Source organism: Arachis duranensis, chromosome 6, assembly GCF_000817695.3.
Source record: "Arachis duranensis cultivar V14167 chromosome 6, aradu.V14167.gnm2.J7QH, whole genome shotgun sequence".
Lineage (NCBI taxonomy): Eukaryota > Viridiplantae > Streptophyta > Magnoliopsida > Fabales > Fabaceae > Arachis > Arachis duranensis.
In genome coordinates, this window is record NC_029777.3 from 79,800,602 (window position 1) to 79,820,474 (window position 19,873).

At 29.4% G+C, this 19,873-nt stretch overlaps 3 protein-coding genes across 3 annotated transcripts; 1 reads left to right on the plus strand and 2 right to left on the minus strand.

The window, feature by feature from the left end:
• The first annotated feature begins 5,602 nt into the window (after nucleotides 1-5,602).
• On the plus strand, nucleotides 5,603-9,175 carry LOC107494196 (translocase of chloroplast 34). Its single transcript, XM_016115252.3, has 8 exons — nucleotides 5,603-5,736; nucleotides 6,068-6,180; nucleotides 6,324-6,431; nucleotides 6,520-6,644; nucleotides 6,759-7,023; nucleotides 8,141-8,209; nucleotides 8,292-8,453; nucleotides 8,701-9,175. Exons 2-8 carry the CDS (start codon nucleotides 6,082-6,084, stop codon nucleotides 8,812-8,814), a joined length of 942 nt encoding a protein of 313 aa, XP_015970738.1. The 5' UTR covers nucleotides 5,603-5,736; nucleotides 6,068-6,081; the 3' UTR covers nucleotides 8,815-9,175.
• A 6,617-nt stretch (nucleotides 9,176-15,792) lies between these two features.
• On the minus strand, nucleotides 15,793-17,188 carry LOC127739626 (uncharacterized). The gene is made up of 5 exons (XM_052263073.1): nucleotides 17,129-17,188; nucleotides 16,862-17,016; nucleotides 16,562-16,691; nucleotides 16,214-16,414; nucleotides 15,793-16,101 (listed from the first exon to the last, which is right to left on the minus strand). Exons 1-5 carry the CDS (start codon nucleotides 17,186-17,188, stop codon nucleotides 15,793-15,795), a joined length of 855 nt encoding a protein of 284 aa, XP_052119033.1.
• Nucleotides 17,189-17,214: 26 nt separating this feature from the next.
• Nucleotides 17,215-18,794, minus strand: LOC107494195 (uncharacterized). Its single transcript, XM_016115247.3, has 6 exons — nucleotides 18,578-18,794; nucleotides 18,188-18,455; nucleotides 17,952-18,048; nucleotides 17,685-17,806; nucleotides 17,468-17,553; nucleotides 17,215-17,270 (listed from the first exon to the last, which is right to left on the minus strand). Exons 1-6 carry the CDS (start codon nucleotides 18,725-18,727, stop codon nucleotides 17,262-17,264), a joined length of 732 nt encoding a protein of 243 aa, XP_015970733.2. The 5' UTR covers nucleotides 18,728-18,794; the 3' UTR covers nucleotides 17,215-17,261.
• Between the last annotated feature and the right edge of the window lie 1,079 nt (nucleotides 18,795-19,873).

The window sequence follows — 19,873 nt, forward strand, 5'->3', positions numbered from 1 at the left end:
AAGTCTAATCATAGTTTCACTCAATCATATAAACTACATGCTTAAAACTAGCCCATCTGAAGAGTGTATCCTAATACGTTGGGTCTCGTCAATAAATTTTGATGCGTCACAACACTCTTTTAGACTAAAAAAAATAAAATTTATATCAAATACATGCTTGAAATAATCCAATTTTTTATTTATTAAAAACATAACTTAAACATTATATTAGCTTGCCAAATCTGTCAATAATATATTATGCATGAGCTAATGTGTATAAGGTATTCTCATAACCTAGTAAGTCTTGATTCATTAAAGTAATTAAAATAAAATATTTACAAAATTAATATCCATAAATTTCAGCTAACATATATATTTTACAACAAAGATATGAATAAATAACTCTAATTAATTAACAATAAAAAGTACAAAAATTTATTCGAAATACTAAAATAATTAATATCAACATCTCTGAATAATTAAGATTACTAAACGCAAAAATTAGAGCATATTAAATCAATACACTAAGTTATCTAATATTATTTTAAATCCTTAACAAAATATCTCATTCACTTAACTCTAATTTCAAAATAATTAATTCTAAATAACTAAGTCAAAATAATTATAAGATTTTTTTAAATAATTAACTCTAAATAATTATTTCTATATTTCTATATTATTAATTCAAAATAATTAATTTTATATTTCTAAATAACTGAATCTAAATAACTATTTCTATATTTTAACTAATTATGTCTAAATAATTATCTCTATATTCATATCTAACACTAAATATTTATTACAAAATATCTATTCTAAACTTAAAAAAATAACATAACAAAAAAATAATTTAAAAACAAAGGAGTAATTTTAAAACTTGTTTGAAACTTAACTAGTTGACTTGAGGAAAAAAGAGAGTAAAAATAAAATATTAGGAGAGAAAGTGAAAGTGAAAAGAAGAAGATTTTTTTTTAAATCGATGTAAAAAATGAAGAGATCACGAGTTTTATAGTTTACTCAAAATTCGCCGCACTAGTCGGCGAATTTGTCACTTTGCACAAAGTTTATCGATGTAAGAGACACATTTAATATTAATCTACAAATTTATCGATATATTGAGCGAATTTGTTGTTGGGTGAACTTGTTGTCATATAAAAAAAATAGATTTTGAAAACTAAAAATGAAAAAAATTGTTGTGAAAAATAATAATATTTTTATTTTATTTCAAAAAAAATCTAAAATTAATTGGATAGAAAATAAAATTTATTTATGTGAGAGGCAACCAAAGTATTGGTTACATATTTCCTCTCAACTAAAGTATTGTTTTCGTATAAATAATTAAGATTTATTTTCTTTTAATTAACTAGAATATATATCTTTTAAGTTAGACTTATCTCTAATAATTTTTATAGTTCATGAATATATACACCATTTTAAGACAAAATTTTTTCTTTTTATGTGAAATGGTTACTAAATTATCTATGAGTAAAGTTTATGATAAAGTCGAGTGAAATTTTCTATGAGTTATTATGGAAAAAAAATGAGTTTTAAGGTTAGGTAGATTTTTTGGATTCAAGAATTAGTCACTACTATTTTTTATTTAGTTCTTGTGAAAGGACAATTTTATAGCTATTTTAAGACAACAAGGGATATCCGTCAAGAAAATTTTTTGTCACCTTATTTTTTTTATTTTATGCTGAAGAACTATTCTATCTATTACATAGAGCTGAGCAAAATAGGATTATCCAGGAGATTCAAATTCACAGATGATCTCTAACAGTTAACTATTTACTTTTTACTGATGACTCTATCCTATTTAGTAAGGCAACTGAAAAATCATGCTCTAATATTTGATGTTACTAAGTGACTATAAAATGATTAGTGCTCAAAAGGTTAATCTTCATAAATTAGTAGTCTTTTTTTTTTTCAAAATACTCCTATTCATATTAGACAGTAACTAGCAACCACTCTTAACATAGATCATGTAGGATCTCAGGACAAATAATTGGGACTTCCATCAATAATTCAGAGATCTAAAAAGACTATATTTGAAACTATTAAGGATAAAGTTCAGAAAAAAGTCTATACTTAGAAGAGGAATCTATTATTTGCAGGTGATGGATATGTGTTAAATAGAACTATTAGAGAGACAATTTTAGTGTATATTCTTTCTTGTTTCAAATTGCTTGACTCTCTATTAGAAGAGATACACCAGATCATGAGAAAATTTTATGAGAACAGAGAGGGTATGAGAGAAAACTAGCTTGAATTAATTAAGATATTATGACTAGACCAAAAAGAAAGGAGAATTTGGGGTTTAAAGATCTCCGAACCCAAAATCTTGTCTTGTTGGTTAAACAATTTTGGCATATAAGTATTAATCCAACTTCATTGCTGGCTCGTATGTTAAAAGGTAGATATTACAGATATACTAATCCTCTCTTTGTAGAAAAAGGACCTCAACTCACGCTATTAGTAGAGCTTAGTAGAAGGGAAGAAAGTTGTGAAAAAAGGCATAAGATGGAGTATTGGTTCTGGAATAAATGTCCAGATTTAGCAGGACTCCTGACTACTCTTTCCATACCTATTTCAGATTAGAACAACAACAGTATGATAACAAGTATCAATTTTGTGAAAAAATTATTTATAGTGGATCATAAATCGAATGTTAATTTAGTAAACGCCTCTTTTTTTTACGAATGTCAGTGTCTGCATCCTCTTTTTGTCACTGAATAAAAATGAAATTGATAAACTCCAATGTGTCTCGAACAAGCACAAACAATATGATCTTGCCTCCGGATATTGAGTTACCTATGCGTTTTCTCATGCTTCGGTTATTTACCTCCCCACAGTGATAAGGAATCCAACAATCTAAAAATTGATTTAGGGATATAATTACATTAAAAATAAAAATTTTCATTTGGAGAGATGTTCATGACAAATTATCTAAATACATGTGCTATTTTAAATATTTTAATATATATTTTATATAAATAATTAATTCGATAACTAATTTTTTGTATACACATAATATAATTTTAATAAGTATTACAAAATAATTTATTGAGTTAACTACTAATTCGGTATGCAAAAGATTTAGCGCTGACAAAGAGATTTTTTGAAAGATGTTATCGACAAAATAGTTCTTGAATTATTTAAAAATACGATAAAAATAATCAACAAATATTATTTTTTTGTAAATGATAAAAAACTTGCATATTCATCAAACAATTTATCCATTTCATCCGAATTTTTGTGACAACATTTGACTAAATATTGAGAAGGTACACAAAAAAAATTCGGAACAAAATTTGATCTCTGTATTTTTCTTTTTATTTTTCAAACTAAATATGGTCATTCATAATTAATTTTTTAAAAAATTCACTTGACATAAAATTAGCAAAATTTAAAGATAAAAAGATCCTATTTTTCTTATAATGATAGCAAAAATTTATATCAAAATTTGACTTTTAAAATATTTTTTATTGCAATTTTAAATATTTTAGAGACTTATTTATCATTAGCATCTTTTAAAAATTTTTTTTGTCAATAATATAAATTTTTAAATACCAATTTAGTAGTTTACTCCATTTTATTTTTTCTTTTTAACAATCATATTTAAATTAAAAAATAGTATATTATCTAACTTTTTCGTTCTTAGACCACTTGAAGTAGTTGTCATAAATGTAAATTTTAATAAGATAAAATATTTTTAATTAAAAATTTTAAGATTGTGTTTGTTCACAGAGACAGAATACTAAGATAGAGACACAGAAATACAGAACCATATTTGATATATGAGATATGAATAAAGATATTGTGTTCATAGATACTAAATTAGTATATTTTGTGTTTATCCCGATAGAAAAGACAACAAAAGACACGGCTTATTTTTTATTTTATATTTCTGAATACAAGAACACTAAATTTTATATATTTATTTTTAAATTTTTTTTAATATTTTATTTTATCTTATTCTCAGAAACAAACACAGCCTAAATATTTAAAATTATTAAAAATTTAAAAATTTTATTTTTATTCCAATAAATATCTTTCACTTCTACGACATTAAAAAGACATTAAATTCAAATAATATGCTGTTATTAAAATTTAAAAATAATAAAATAACGTACATGCATGATGCATGTATTTAAGAATTTGCATGTTACAACAAATTTTTTTGCTTGTCTTTGTTATTGATAATTTGAGAGGATTTTGTTCAACAAAATAATTGCTTTAAATTTAATTATTATTAGATATTAATTACTCATGTCACTCATTAAATTTGAGATTAATTTATTTTTTTAACTCTATTATTTACATTGTTCAACAATATTGTTATTTACCTATACTTTTTCAATTTGAGAAATTAACGAAAGGAAGAATAATATATATATTATTGATCTATATAAAGGTGAATATTAAATCGGTACTCAAAAAATTTTTTAGACTGTTACCTAACTTTTATTATTGATAAAATAGTCTTTAAAAAATTTTAAAATTTGACAAAATCACTCAATCATAAAAGAATGACGTCACAGTGAATAAAAAACGATGATGTAACCGTCAGAAGAGAACTCCGATGATGGTAGAGAGCTGCAGCGACGTTTCCGATGACCTTTTTTTCACACTTTCAGTCTCCTTCTCCTCCTCCTTCTTGCAAAAGGGGACGCTTCTTCTTCTTTGCCATGGAGGAAGGGGACACAGCGGTTATGGTGGAGGAGACGCGGAAGGGACGTAATTGCATGTTAAAGAAAAAGAGGCAGTGAACACGAGAAAGCGGTGAGATACTGCCATGGCGGAAGGAGACGCAACGATGTGCCATTGCGGTCTAACAAAAGGGGACGCAATAGCTTGTTGAAGAAGAAGAAACGGCCAACATGAAACATCTTCTCATGGTTGGGTAATTTTGTCAAATTTTAAAATTTTTATGGCTATTTTGTCAATAACAAAAATTAGATATTATTTTATCAGCGCTAAAATCTTTCAAATATCAATTTATTATTTACCTTTTCTGTATATTTAGTGTGTACATCTTTTTTTTTTTACCAAATATAAGAAGACTCGAACTCACGACCTCTTAGCTGAATATAGGGAGACTATGTCATTTGAGTTATAACTCATTAGCTAGTGTGTCCATCTTTCATTTTTATTAAAAACGTATATCATAATAAAAAAAGAGTTATAATAAAATTTTACCGATGACATTTCAAGAAAAATTTATACAGGTTATATCCCTAAAATTTAATTTTTATTGATATAATTATTAAATTACACTTATTTATCATGATGATTATTGTTACAAAACACTGTAAATTTTGAACATCAATAAAACTATAATTTAACAACTCACATTTGTGTATATTTTAAAATTTTATCTTTTCATAAACTTTTCTTTAAAAAAAAAATATGTCGTCAAATAGTTTTAGATTAATATAAAAGATAAAATTATATAAATATAATATAAAATGTATAAGCTTGAATATAGAATCTAGAATAATACATATTTATTGAAGATCAAAGAGTTCAATTAATTTTTTTTATTTTACTAATTTAGATATCTACTATAATATAAATAATAAAATAACACTTGTCTATCTCAATATAGCTAAGAGGTAAGAGGGGCCAATCCAAGACATGAGAGACAGGACAGACGCACTGTATTGTTTAAAAGCTGGATTAGTCGGATAAGGGAGGCGGTTACCTCATTCATTCTATTCCCACCGTTTCCCAATTCTCTCTTCCTCCTTCACTCAGGTAAACTAAACACCCAACTTTTCTTCTCCGCAATTCTACTCCTTTGTCTCTCTTTATCATTTCCATGGTTATCCTTGTTTTTTCGTTTTAAACTATATTTAGTTACCTTTTCTAATCATGGATTGTTAAGAGGTTTTGTGGTGATTGCACTGGCTTGTTCAAATACGTTTCCCAATTTTGCAGAATCAATGCTTAGTAACAGTGTCTATTGTTGTTTCGAGTAGTACTAGGTTTCTGTCACTGTCTTGTGGAATTCGCACTATAACATAATAATAATATTGTCTTGTTCAATTTACTTTTTGATAATGTCTCATTTTCGTTGTTGATTTAGTGAAACATCCTTCGATGGCGCCCCAATTCACGCGTGAGTGGACAGGAATCAATACCTTTGCGCCTGCCACCCAGACAAAGTTGCTTGAGCTCTTGGGAAAGCTTAAACAAGAGGTTCTGTTTTTTATTTTATTTTTTGATATTTTTCCCGCTAAAATTATGTGTTTGATAAAGACAATTACTCATGCTGGTTAGTTTAATTGAACTATTGTTGTTTACATAGCGTAGTGAAAATTTGTATGGTTGTTTTGGTGTAGAATGTGAACTCTTTGACCATACTTGTGATGGGGAAAGGTGGTGTTGGGAAATCTTCAACTGTCAATTCCATCATTGGGGAAAGAATAGTTTCTATTAGCCCATTTCAGGTATGCAATTGTGCTTCAGTTGTTTTTCCGCTATAATTGGCTGTTAGTGTTTAATTCTGATTCAATGTTTTTTAATTTTCATGGAAAGTCGGAAAGTCCACGGCCGATGATGATATCGCGATCAAGGGCGGGTTTTACGTTAAACATTATTGATACTCCTGGTCTAATTGAAGGGGGATACATCAATGATATGGCGCTCGATATAATAAAACGGTAGGCTTATGTTTCCCATATGGCATTCCACTTGCAAAGATTGTTTTGGTCATTTTATTTTCATGACTCGTGTTATTCTTTCTCATTCCCTTTCTCTCTTGTGTGCCTGAGCAGTTTCCTTTTGAACAAGACCATAGATGTTCTGCTTTACGTGGATCGCTTGGATGCGTACAGAGTGGACAACTTGGACAAGTTGATCGTCAAAGCTATAACAGATAGTTTTGGCAAAGCAATATGGAGTAAGGCTATAGTAGCTCTAACACATGCTCAGTTCTCTCCACCAGATGGTTTGGCTTATGATGAATTCTTCTCGAAAAGATCTGAGGCTCTATTGAAAGTTGTTAGATTGGGTGCCCGGATAAAGAAAGATGCCTTTCAGGTATTTGCCTATGTATTTACGTCTTAAAACTGTCAAGGAACTATGATCTTTGAATGGCAAGACCTCCGTTTAGTTGATTCTTTGTTTTCCCTAGGCATTCCCTCATCTCGGAATCTGTTTTCTTAGTTTTGCAATGAGAAGTGTAGCTTTTCCCACTATTCGATTTATGCAACTTGACCAGTTTATATGTATGTCTTTATGATGCAAGTGCTTTTTACCTAGCTGGTCAGTCAAGGTTAACCATGAATTGATCTACTAGTTGGTCCAGTTAAGTCTTAAATCTTAGTAAAACAGATACATTGCTTGGCCCATAGAAACAGTATAATTTATGGTTGATTCTGCACAAATAGAGTAATCTAGGATTTGAACCCGGCTGCAGTGCTTTTGTAGGCTGGTGTTCAACCAGCATGCGAATGCTGTGACAAGAATTAGTATATTTAGATACATGTTAAGATTTTTCTATTTGTTTTATTAAAATATACATAAATATATGGAGGCTCTTGTTCATTCAAACTTAGTCTATTCTTGAAAACTTGATCTTCTCCTTTGGACACTTGAAAGACTGGCCCAGTTTTATAAAAACATTGCTACGGAGGAATAGCCTGAAAATTTGGTGTGAATTTTTTTTCCCGTGTTTGTTTGTAAGTGGGTTTATTTCTGCAAGTAGCCCGCTTTATTGTATTGCCAATTGACCTTTACATACTGGCTCATTTAGGTTTATGTTGCATTTCCTACATACATGTTTGTAGATTTTGTAGTGAGTCAAGAGAAGAGAGATTTTCATGCATACTATGTAGTCTAATGTATGTTATATCTTATGGGAGTGAATGTATCTAATTTCAAGGGAATATTGCTAAGACAGAAAATTTGTTGCTTTACCTTCATTCTGGACTCTAAATTTCTAAATGCTTGGTTTTTGGCTTCTCTGTGGTATATACTCTGGGTTTTTAGAGCATCATTCTAATGATCTAATTTGTAAATTACTTTTCACTCCAATATATTTGTTCCTTTCTTCCAGCTTGTTCTTGTGTCTCTGTTATTTATTTGTTTTCTATCATAAAAGAAGATCATTGTTAAAATTATGCTTATATTTCCCCCTCCTTTTTGGGTATCCTAGGCTGCTGGTGTTCCTGTTGTTTTGGTCGAGAACAGTGGGAGATGCAACAAGAACGATAGTGATGAAAAGGTCGGAGATTTAGTTCATAGCATAATATCTTCTCTTTTTACTTGTCAATCTTGTTTAGACAATGTATGGTTCATGGTGATAGGTTCTTCCAAATGGAATTGCTTGGATTCCTCATCTAGTGCAAACAATCACAGAAATCGCATTAAACAAAAATGAGTCTGTTCATGTCGACAAGAAGCTGATTGAAGGGCCAAATCCTAATCAAAGGGGAAAACTGTGGATTCCTCTTATATTTGCTCTCCAAGTAAGCTTTGAACTTTTCCAGTTGTCTATTTTACCACCAAAATAGAACAATTTCTCAACTTATTTAAGAGAAATTCCTCTAAAAATATTCGTAAGTTTCATCTCGAGTAGAGTAGATCTTGCTTACCCCGAAATCTTTTATTTAACATGCCTAAACAGGAATGGTGCTCCAATCAAATAGATTTTCTTTCTTGTTTCGCAGAGAAGCCATGCGCTCTCATTTTTTAATTCTTTCTCCCTGTCTGCAGTATTTCTTTGTCATGAAGCCAATAGAAGGACTGATCCAGAATGACATTCAGAACGAGAGTAAGCCAGCGTGGGAGTTGCGGGATGCAGCATCTCGGAGGAGAAATCGATATTAGCGGTGCACGCCATTGCTTTCAAGAAACGCCTTTCGGTTTTTGGTTCCCGGTGCTGCTACAATTATCCATTGTCTACTTATTTTCCTTGTGAACATAGAATTGTTTCCATGTACTGCAAATTGCTAGTAGTCTGCGGCAACAGATATTTATTCGGCTTTTGAGAGGATTCTTTGTATGCTGTGAAGTTGGTTCCTTCTGCAAATTAATGATTTAGATACAAATTTGTGTTTACCTTGCTAGTTGCGTATCCATATTTTAGTCTTAATTTAATAAGGGAAGATTGTTTTTCCCAAATTTCGATAAGCGTTGAATCTGACTATCAGACAGTTTATGATTGACAATTTGATACTTCTTCATGTAATTTTTAGTATTTTTCAAAAAGAAATGTTCCTGAAAAGGAAACCGGATATGGATGTAATTTTTCTTTTTATTAGGAAGTGTTTAACTGCAGATACATTATACAATAAGTGGAAGAATGAGTTATAAACTTCGAACTTTATTCTTTTCTTTTTTTTAAGAAAAAGAAAAAGGCGTTGTTAGCTCAATTAGTCAGCTTCTTGATGTGCATGTTTATAAGGTGTCGTTTATTCAATTTAGTTAGTTTCGTAGATTAGGAGTTCAATTTGTTAGTTCAATTGGTCAGTTTGTTAGATTGCTAATTATATAAAGTAGTTAGTTAGCAGCTTGTTAAGCCGGATTGCTTCACTATATAAGCAGGATTATGTGAGTGTAAGAAGTGTGATTCCTTAGTCCAAGTTAGTACATAAGTTTTCCCCCTCAGTCCTTTCTCTCAGCTCTTCTCATTAACTTGCACTCTCACTACCTCGCTCTCTGCACCTTCAACAGTTGTGTTTTGTATGTTGGCATGTATAAATTATTTGAAGTTACAGACCTTTTAATCAGGCTTAGGCCATGTAATTCAACCAAGCTTAGGCCGAAATTGTAGCATAAATTCTTGAAGCACGTCTTAAATACACTAGCAGAGGACCCGTGCAAACTGCACGGGATTACAATTGTACGAAGACACATGAAAAATAAACTATTCAATAATTATCTCTCCAAATCAAAGTCATATGCAAGTTAAAACAGTATTAAAGGCTTCATAATAAAAAGAAAATTTATTATTAGACAAACACAGTCATATTCAAACAAACAAAAAGTATTAATTAAATAACTTCTTTTGTTTAATTAGATATCCAATCAATCAAACATAGCCATATTTAAAGATGACAATGTTCTAAAGAGAAATAAAGTAAACGATCAAGCTGAATAAAATTAGTTTAAAAAAGTTATGATCATATCAGAATTAAATGGTTAGAAAAATTCAAAACAATACAAATGTCAACCAATTAGAAAGTTTTTATTAGAAGAAAACTTGAAAGAAACATCAAGTTGTAATATTATTAAACATAAATTGTATCTAAACATAATAATCTATCAGATATAATATCATTATATCAATGCTAATTAGGATCTAACACATCATAATAATGATATAAAAAAAAGCATCTAATTGCAATAAGTATAAAGTTAAGTGGGGGAATGATATAACCAAATAGTATATTAATTTGACTGTTCACATCTGATATCAAAAACTAAGTAACTTAACTAAGAAGTTCACATCCCATACATATTTTGAATTTTAGATAATGAAAAACCTAGGGTCCAAAATAGAATACATATCCCAAAATTAACAAAAGAAAGTATCAAAGCATCTGAATAATTAGTTTCTAACCACAGAAACCTGAACCAAATTATTTTTGTTCGAAACACTTTTAAATACACATAAATATCCAGGCCTAAGTTTATGCATCTTGATAAAATCTTTCCATTTGGGTCCAATTTTGTACTCTCGATTCTTGCCCTTACTTTTCAAGACATGTATTGCAAATGTTTTAGTAATCTTTGAGCCCTTAATAGTAAATTTCCATTGTTTCGATCCACCACTCTTAAGCAATAATCTAGCAAACTCACAGCAAATATACTGTTAAAAAAAAGGGGTTAGAAACATGTCTTAAAAAAAAATTCATCAACAAGTATGAAACAATAGTTATAAAAACTTACAAATCGATCAACCTTCATATCATACTTCGTTAACCTCTTGCTATAATGTTCAGCAACACATCTATATATTTCAATTTTAATTGATAGGGAAAATATGAGCAAACTAAAAATTGTAACAGTGAAAGATGTAAGATAACCTTATACAGAATAGTGTGAGACAGAAATTAATTATTGAAATCTATACGCTTAAAATGTAACAAACTTATCAATTAATTAAATGATATCAAGAGTGAGAAAATCAACAACACATGTAACAACAATCTAATATTAAACCAGAAAAAATTAACACACCCTCTTTCTTTTATTATTGACCTCTTCTTGACAGTAGTTCCATTGGAAGTGTTCGTTTGAATCCTTTGCACACTAAAACTTCAAGTGTAATAAAAAAATAAATACAGTAGTTAGAATATAAGACGCATAAAACTAAGAATAATTAAGAATTAAAAAAAAGGGGAAAACTGTGAACTCTAACCTTTTCATATTTCGATGCATCTCATTATCTTCTATACCATATGAAACATCATCCAGTCCATCAAAGTAGTTCAATCCCAACTCATCTTGAATTAGTTTTAGTAAAGATATATCAACAATATCTTTAACATAGTGAAAAGCATAAAAATCCATATAAATTGGTTTACTTCGCCTATCCACAGGAGCCACAAAAAATATGACACTTGTGACATGTATTAGACCGATTTTCACCACACTCTTGAACTTATAGAAAGAAAATAACTTGTCTACCTCACCGGAAGGTATCCATATTTTGTTTCCCCGTTTTTTTAATTTAAGCTTGATACAGTTGTCACAAAGATCAATCAGGACAATTTCATTTTTCAGCTCGACCCCATATCTAGCAACTACTATCTCTGGAAGCAAAACATCATCCTAAAAACAAAAAGAGACTTATCACATACATTTAATTTTTTATCATTAATTTTATTAATTCAGTTATATATGATTTATGTATTGATCACATGGCCTAAGATGAAAAAAAAAACATAAATGATATATTAATCCAAACATGTACCCGTCCTCTGTATGCACGAAAGATAACTGTTTCTTCCTCATCATTTCGCCAACGTTCTCTTGTGCAAAAAAATGCCTAAATTAACCAAAATCAGTATCTTTACACTATACTTAACAAGAAATCCTTAATAGAAAAGGAAAACAATATAATCTCAACCTTGTGCGATCACTTCTACGTGCAACAAGACTCATCGTAGGAAAATAATGCCCAAAAAACCTATTTCATCTATCTGAAAAAAAGACAGACAAAAAAAGGAAAAAAAAAGAGTATTATATGAAAATATATAATCCTGCAGATTTGGGAAAACAAGGAGAACAGAAAAAAAAAATAAAGATGCATAGGAACAAAAGGAGTAACCAGGGATAAACATTAAGATATTACACAATTTTTAGTTAAAAAGTTCTTAACTAATAACATGCCTAATAGTTTCAAATTAGTAACTTACTATTATCTTTAGGGTGATTTTTTTTATAGCATTAAAAATGTTTTATTTGAATTTTTTGTTCAATATTTTTTCTTATTGGATACAACATAGTAATACGAAATTAGTGAATTTGACACAATCAATACGACGTGAATTAAACAGAATTAGTTAACCGAAAAAAATAAATAAAAAAAGTTTTTTGTTATTATCATTTGAACTTCTATCATGTTCTTATGTTATATTTTAGCATGTTACCTTAAATCTGGCTTAATAATCAGAATGATCAGCAAATTAGCTCTTATCCACACTTCAAAACCTGGTAATAAAAAGCATAAAAAAAAGAAAAAAATAATTTAATAAGAGTGAGATGTTGCACTCAACCAAGTATGAAACATGCCTTGTTGTGGAAATCAAATATTTCTTTCTTTTTCTTTTAAATTCAGAACTAACGTTAACTTTAATAATACATGCATGTCAAAATATATGACAATATCTTATATTGGTTCATATTAATATACAACAACATGTCAGACAAACACAAATCTTACTTTTAGAAAGAAAATAATCATAAAGGATACTTGAACTTAACACATTCACATAAAAGTATTCAGTCGATATTTTCAGAATCCAAAACTGTAGTTGATAAAATTACCGACACACAAACCATCAAAAAATGAGAAAAAAAGCAACGGAAAAAAGAATGAACAGAAGAATCTGTTGAGAATGCAACGGTTAGGGCAAAAATTTAAAATCTTCTTCTGGTGTCAGAAGATTTACTTTATCATTATGTCTCTGGCTATTGGACAAATTATGTATTCTGGATCTCTCAAGAGCCCAAGTAAGAACACTATCCACCGAGAAACTGCCGGAGATATATGGTTCGTAGGAATCCAAAGCGCCGGGAGACACTGCAGAGGAGAAGAGTTCTGGAATTTGTATAAGGATATAGAGTTTAACCCTGGTAATGTTGGGTGGTGGGATTTCTGGGTTGAGTGACGTGAGACAACAGAGAGAGATGACAGACGGTCACTCAGTAACTTCTTCTGAGGTTCTCTTTTTTTTTATTGCGTGTGGGAGAGAGAGAAGGGAGGGGCCTTTAGTTTTTTTAGGTTTTGTTGGTGACTTTAAAAAAAGGAAAATACTAATAGAAGATAGTAGAAGATAGAAGATAATAATTAGAATTATTTGGATAATTTTTTTTAAATAAATCACACTAAATAATGATTATAACAAATTAATTATTCAGGAAGACAAACAATCACACAATTAATAAGCACTAATTTTTTGTTAACATTTATGATAGTTAAAAAGAACTAAATATTGAAAAAAATATATCATAATATCAGTTTTTATTTATTTTAGAATTTTTTTATATGAATAAATTTTATTTCTCTTGAAGTTTAAGTAACTTTCATAATTTTTTTTTTATTTTCTATTGATAATCAGATAAAAGAATGATGGAAAACCACAGAAGACAAAAAAATAAATAATTAAGTAATCAATGAATATTTTAGCAATATAAAAAAGATTAACATACGGATTAGGAAAAATAACTAAAAAGATAATGAACAATATATTTATTTTTTTATAAAAAAATTGTGTCTTCTTAAATATGATACATGATAAAATAAAAATTAATTATTGTTAAGAATTTTAATATTAAAAATCCTTTTTAATAATTAAATCTTCCTAACAATCTTTTAAAGTGATTTTTCCCTTTTTTTATATTTGGCGGATGGATAACTTTTATACTATAAAGAAAAAAGATAAAGTATATGTAGATAATAATTGTATAAATGTAATCTAGACTAAAATTTCTAATTAACCCACAACAAAAAAAAATAGATATATGAATTATTTTCATGTACAAAATAAAATTTCTGAAACTCTATGAAATTAAGATGATATTTGAAAATTTAAAATATCCCTTTTTTCCAAAAATAATTTTGTAAATAAATTGAATTTTATGAGAAGTAAAATTATAATTTAGTCTAAGGAAAATATATAATTATAATAATGGTATAATAATTATGAATTAAAAAAATAAAACAAACAGCATCACACAATGTAATAGAAGAATCATGATAGTGTCATATATAGAAACCCCCCACAGTGAGTGGTTTTCACTCTAGCACACAGTTTTGCAAAAAATAACACAATAAAAAAATTATTTATACGAAATACCATTTCAACTACTCAATTGATCCAAAACCTGATAAAAAGCAGGTCGCTTTTCAATTCTCTATAACTTTCCAGAGCAATAGAAACGCTTGTCTGTATAAACATATCCAACAACTTCTTCCATGATTCATACACAAAACAATAATAATCAATCAATTTTATTATAGAATTATCATCATCATAATCGTATATGTTGTAATTGTAACTTCAAAACAGAATAGTTTAGCTAATAAATTGTTGCCCACAGAAGAAAAAATGAATATAGGATGTTTCAATTAACGAACACAAAATTGAAACACCATTTAAAAAAAAACCTAGCATTTATTGGAAAACGGAAAAATAGTATAACTAAATGCAGAAGTCAACACATAAATCCAATAGGATAGATTATAGAAACATGCATCCTATTCAGGAAAATTCATTAGGCATTGGTAAAGGCCGAAAGCAATTTATAGAATATAAACAATCACACATGAAAACTTTTAGAACTTGAAGCTTAAGACAATTGTGAGGCAAATCTATTAGAAAACTCCTCTGAAAACTATAAAAATTGACTTGTAGCTGAATCAAATTGCAAAAATTGGAAAGCTCCAGTACTGGTGCACTAATCAAGCACTGCATGCAGAAGATCATTCGATATTAATCTCAACACATCACTAAAAGCATAAATTCATTATTTCATTAAACAAATCACCTCTATTGTTGAAAGTTGCAGCCATTATTGTTGTAAAAAAAATCCAGAAGATAGAAGTACGAAACATGATTCACACACAAAACAATAATAATCAATCAATTATATTATAAAATTATCATCATCATAATCATATCTGTTGTAATTGTAACTTCAAAATAGAATAGTTTAGCTAATAAATTGTTGCCTACAGAAGAAAAAATGAACATAGGAGGTTTCAATTTTCAAACCTCATATTCCAAGTTTTCAACTAACCCACTAATTTGTAAATCTTTTCAGGCATGTCAAATTAGTAAAACAGAGAAGAGGTTAGGAAAGTACTTTCCAGCAGGAGTAGTAATAGAAAAAATCCTTTAGCACAAAATTAACGAACACACAATTGAAACACCATTTTAAACAGAAAAAAAACCCAGCATTTATTGGAAAAAGGAAGAATAGTATAACTAAATGCAGAAATCAAAACATAAATCCAATAGGATAGATTATAGAAACATGCATCCTATTCAGGAAAATCCATTAGGCATTGGCAAAGGCTGAAAGCAATTTATAGAATATAAACAATCACACATGAAAACTTTTAAAACTTGAAGCTTAAGACAATTGTGAGGCAAATCTATTCAAGAGACCCTCAATTTCCAGACTGCACTCCCCATCAACAAGTACACTATCACCAACACTTTTCCTTGCCTCTCTTACAATATCAATTTCAGTACTTATATCATCCAATCCAGGAACTACAGCACCCTTTTCACCAAGAAAATCAATCAACGGCTTGCAGTTTGTCTTCATATTTGAACAATTTCCATCAGCAGTGATACCCTCATGCAGCACCTCACAGGGCTCTTTCTTGTCAACAATATGTTCATCCCCAGTTGAAGGGATCTTTCCCAACTTACCATCCTAAACACAATTTACAAAAAATAAACAAATAAAAGAAAAACAATCGGAAAAAAACAATAAAAACACTAAAAAACAATAAAGAAAATAAAAAACACAAGTTTGTAGATGCAACCTTCAATGGAGTACACTCATCATCGGCATCATAGTTAGGCAACTCAAACATGGAAATAATAGCAGCATCATCACAAACTCTTCTCTTATGGAAAGTTCCAAAATACTTGTCTGCACCAACACTCTTGGTATCTATCTTAAGGAGCAATTTTCTACCCACCAATTGCTGGAACATCACAGGATAACTATCTCCACAAACAACCTGTGAAATAATTTAAAAAACATAGTTCTTAGAGGAATCAAGGACAAAATACACACTCAACAAACAGTTATACATGGCAGAAACATATCTCAGTCACTATTGAACTCAACAACAGAAAAGAGAAAAAAAATGGGGAATAAACCATACATTTGCATCCTTCTGAACTTCTCCAAACAGATCAGCACATGATTTTTTCAATAAGTAAGCAGCCTCACGATCGAATAACACAAATACACCATGTTCATTGTCATCCTCAACAGCTATTTTGATCCTATATCTAACCATCAAAGAATTACCCAATAAAAAATTTAATACAAGAAACAAAAAAAAAAGAAAACAACAAAATAACTGTAATTAGGAAACTGGAACAAGGAGAAATAAACAACAGCAGGAAAGAGAAATAAAAAAGAAAAGAACATCACACATAAAGGAATAAACACAAGGTACTTAGGAGTCACATTGGTAACATAGTGCTGACAAAAATCACAATAATATGCACCATCTTGAGGCTGAATTGACTTCCCACAAACACAAGCTGAATACCACCAAGGTCCCTCATCCACAATAGATCTCACAAAACCAAAAATCACAAAAGACCCCTCCTATCATAATATAAAAAATAAACATTGAGATATGAATGGAAAATATAAACTTCATATAAATTTTTCATGAAAAGACATCTAAGTCAAAATTGACCAAAGACATGGAAAAAACCCAATAAACCTCGTTGTTATCATGGAGTTCGTCAATAATGCATCTTCTAGTAAGCCGCATAAAATCATCTTCCAATAAAACACCCTTGCCCTCATTAGCAATAAACAATAGCTGTGTTCCATTGATACCTTGGTCAATCATACTAATCGTCACAGAAGAATTACATGGAAAAAAGGAAAAAATCAGTTTTTAAAAAAAAAGAAAAAAAAAGAAACAGTATCAACAAAACTTAAAACACGAATAAAGAGAATAAACTGAAATTATATTAACCAAGTTAAAACTGTAAACAAAAACATCAATCAACTAAACATGTTATCTAATAAGATAGTATCCAATAACCTGTTTTTGAAAATCTACGACTTCAGACAAATCTGGATTAAAGAACAGCCGAATAGCATGCATAACATTTTGGAGACCAACTTGTCCTACAAAACACCGAGTTAAATAAATAATAGATAAATAAATAAATAAATAAATAGTTAAAAACAGGGAATAAACATAAAGCAAAGAAATTCCCGAAGAATTTGGGAAGCATAAACATTATAATATTGACTACCCCTAAAGAATTTAACTTTGGCAAGTTGGATCACAACAACTGGCTGCTCCATATAGCCAGAACCTAAGAAACGATGCACTTCATCCACATACTCCCCAAACAGAGCACAGCGTATTGTCAACCTGAAAAAAAAATATTTATTGAAAAACTTAGATCCATTAACAATTTAACATAAAACACCAATAAAAAATAAAAGACAAGTGCTCAACATAAATAATAGTTAATCAATGCAAAAACACAATCAACATCAGGAAGAAAAAAACAAACTCTTTTGAAGATAACTCAAGAACAATCATCTTCATCACTTTCGCATCTTTCACGTACTCTTTCTCTTCACCAACAGAAGTCAGCAAACCAATAACATCTACCCAAAAAGATAAACATCAATAAAATTACAGTTTAAAAGTGCACACTTCCATAAAAAACCCGCCAAGAAAAAACGCAACAAACTGAAACAAAAAATAAATAAAATAAAAGGCATAAAGAAGATTAAAGTAACCTACCAACTAAGTAAACATAATCTTCAGTCATTTTCAAGAGCTCATCAAAGGGACAGAAACTGAAACATGTCTTTGGGATATCATCGTCAGGGACAGGAATAACAGTTGTACGGTTAAGAAAAACCAACTTAAACTCATGTTCTGCTGCCCTATAATTGCCTTGGTTTGGAACAACACTAAAATATGACATTCGGTATGTTTGACCCTCAATAATACTCTCTTTAAACCTATTTATGAGCTGCTTCTTAACAGTTGCTTGTATTTTGTTAGACTGCACAAGAAAAACAACAACAAATTTCAAAATAAAAAAACAGTAACAACAAAAAAAAAACAAAAGATGAAAGAAAACCGTAGATAAAATCAACCCAAGACCAACATTGAACAGCCACTCACATCTCCATCAACAAGAACAATTTCCATTGAATTTGCAACTTCATGATTTCCAAAAGAAGAAACAATCCAAGTTCTTAGTACCCTAACTTTGAGTTTCCATGCCTCCCTTGGAGGGTGGATCTTAGAGATAGAATCAAACGGAGGAGGCATTGGCTCAACCACCAAACACAATATAGAAAACTAAAAAGATAAACACAAACCAGAAACAAAGGATTTGAGAGAAGAAATGAGGTGCATTGAACCATACAACCAAGGAGTCCTTTTTATAGACAAGTTAACAAATCACCAAAATATTTGAATTTGAATTTGAATACCTCAAATAAAGGGTGGGAAAACATGTATCACATAGCATACATCATCTATTACCTATCACACACATATCCAGCAATCACAATCAAGAACACCTATGCTATCTTCCCTGGACAACAATTAAATAAGAAAGGACACCTTCCAACAAATCTCATAGAATCATAATAATAATAATTATAAAGTAATAGAATAGTATACCCTAAAACCCACTAACATCTAATCTACTTGAACATATTTGCATATTTGCATATACGTATGAGGCACACCCAAAAACACCTATAATGTAGTCATTGGAAACAAACTGAATAGGAAAAGACATCTATTAGCATATCTAACCTGACTAAATCCCACAATTTTAGATGCATGGAAAGAAAAAATTAAAAAAAATAAACAAAACATAAATATATCAATCAACAAATCAATTAGAGTAATCATTCACAAATAGGATAGAAATAAAAAGATGAGCAACATCAAAAGAATATTAAAATATTCTCAAATAAATCAATTAAAAATTCAACCTAAATATATATAACATTCAATAGGAAATAGTTAGAATATCATTGTTAACTTATAAATTAAATCAAATCCAATATAATTTCTTGGATAATGTAGTTCTAGTATAGATAGTAACAGTATATTTATACATATATTATATTAATTTAATATTAATATATCAAGTAAATTATAGTTCATTGGCTTAGTGATTAGATAGATGCAATTCATACCTAGAATCTAATCTAAATAAACCTAAAAGAAGAGAAAATCACAGTCTGCCCCCCAACTTCATAGACCAAAAAAGTTGATTTGACATATATAGCACCTAGTAATAACACGAAAAAAACAAATTTTTCTTGAAAATAACAATTGCCTTCTCAATCACATCAGTCATCAAATCAACCATCACAACAAACAACCAAGACCAATGAAAAGCAGTCAACACATGATCTATGATGTAGGATGAGAAAAACCTAACATAAATAAGTTACC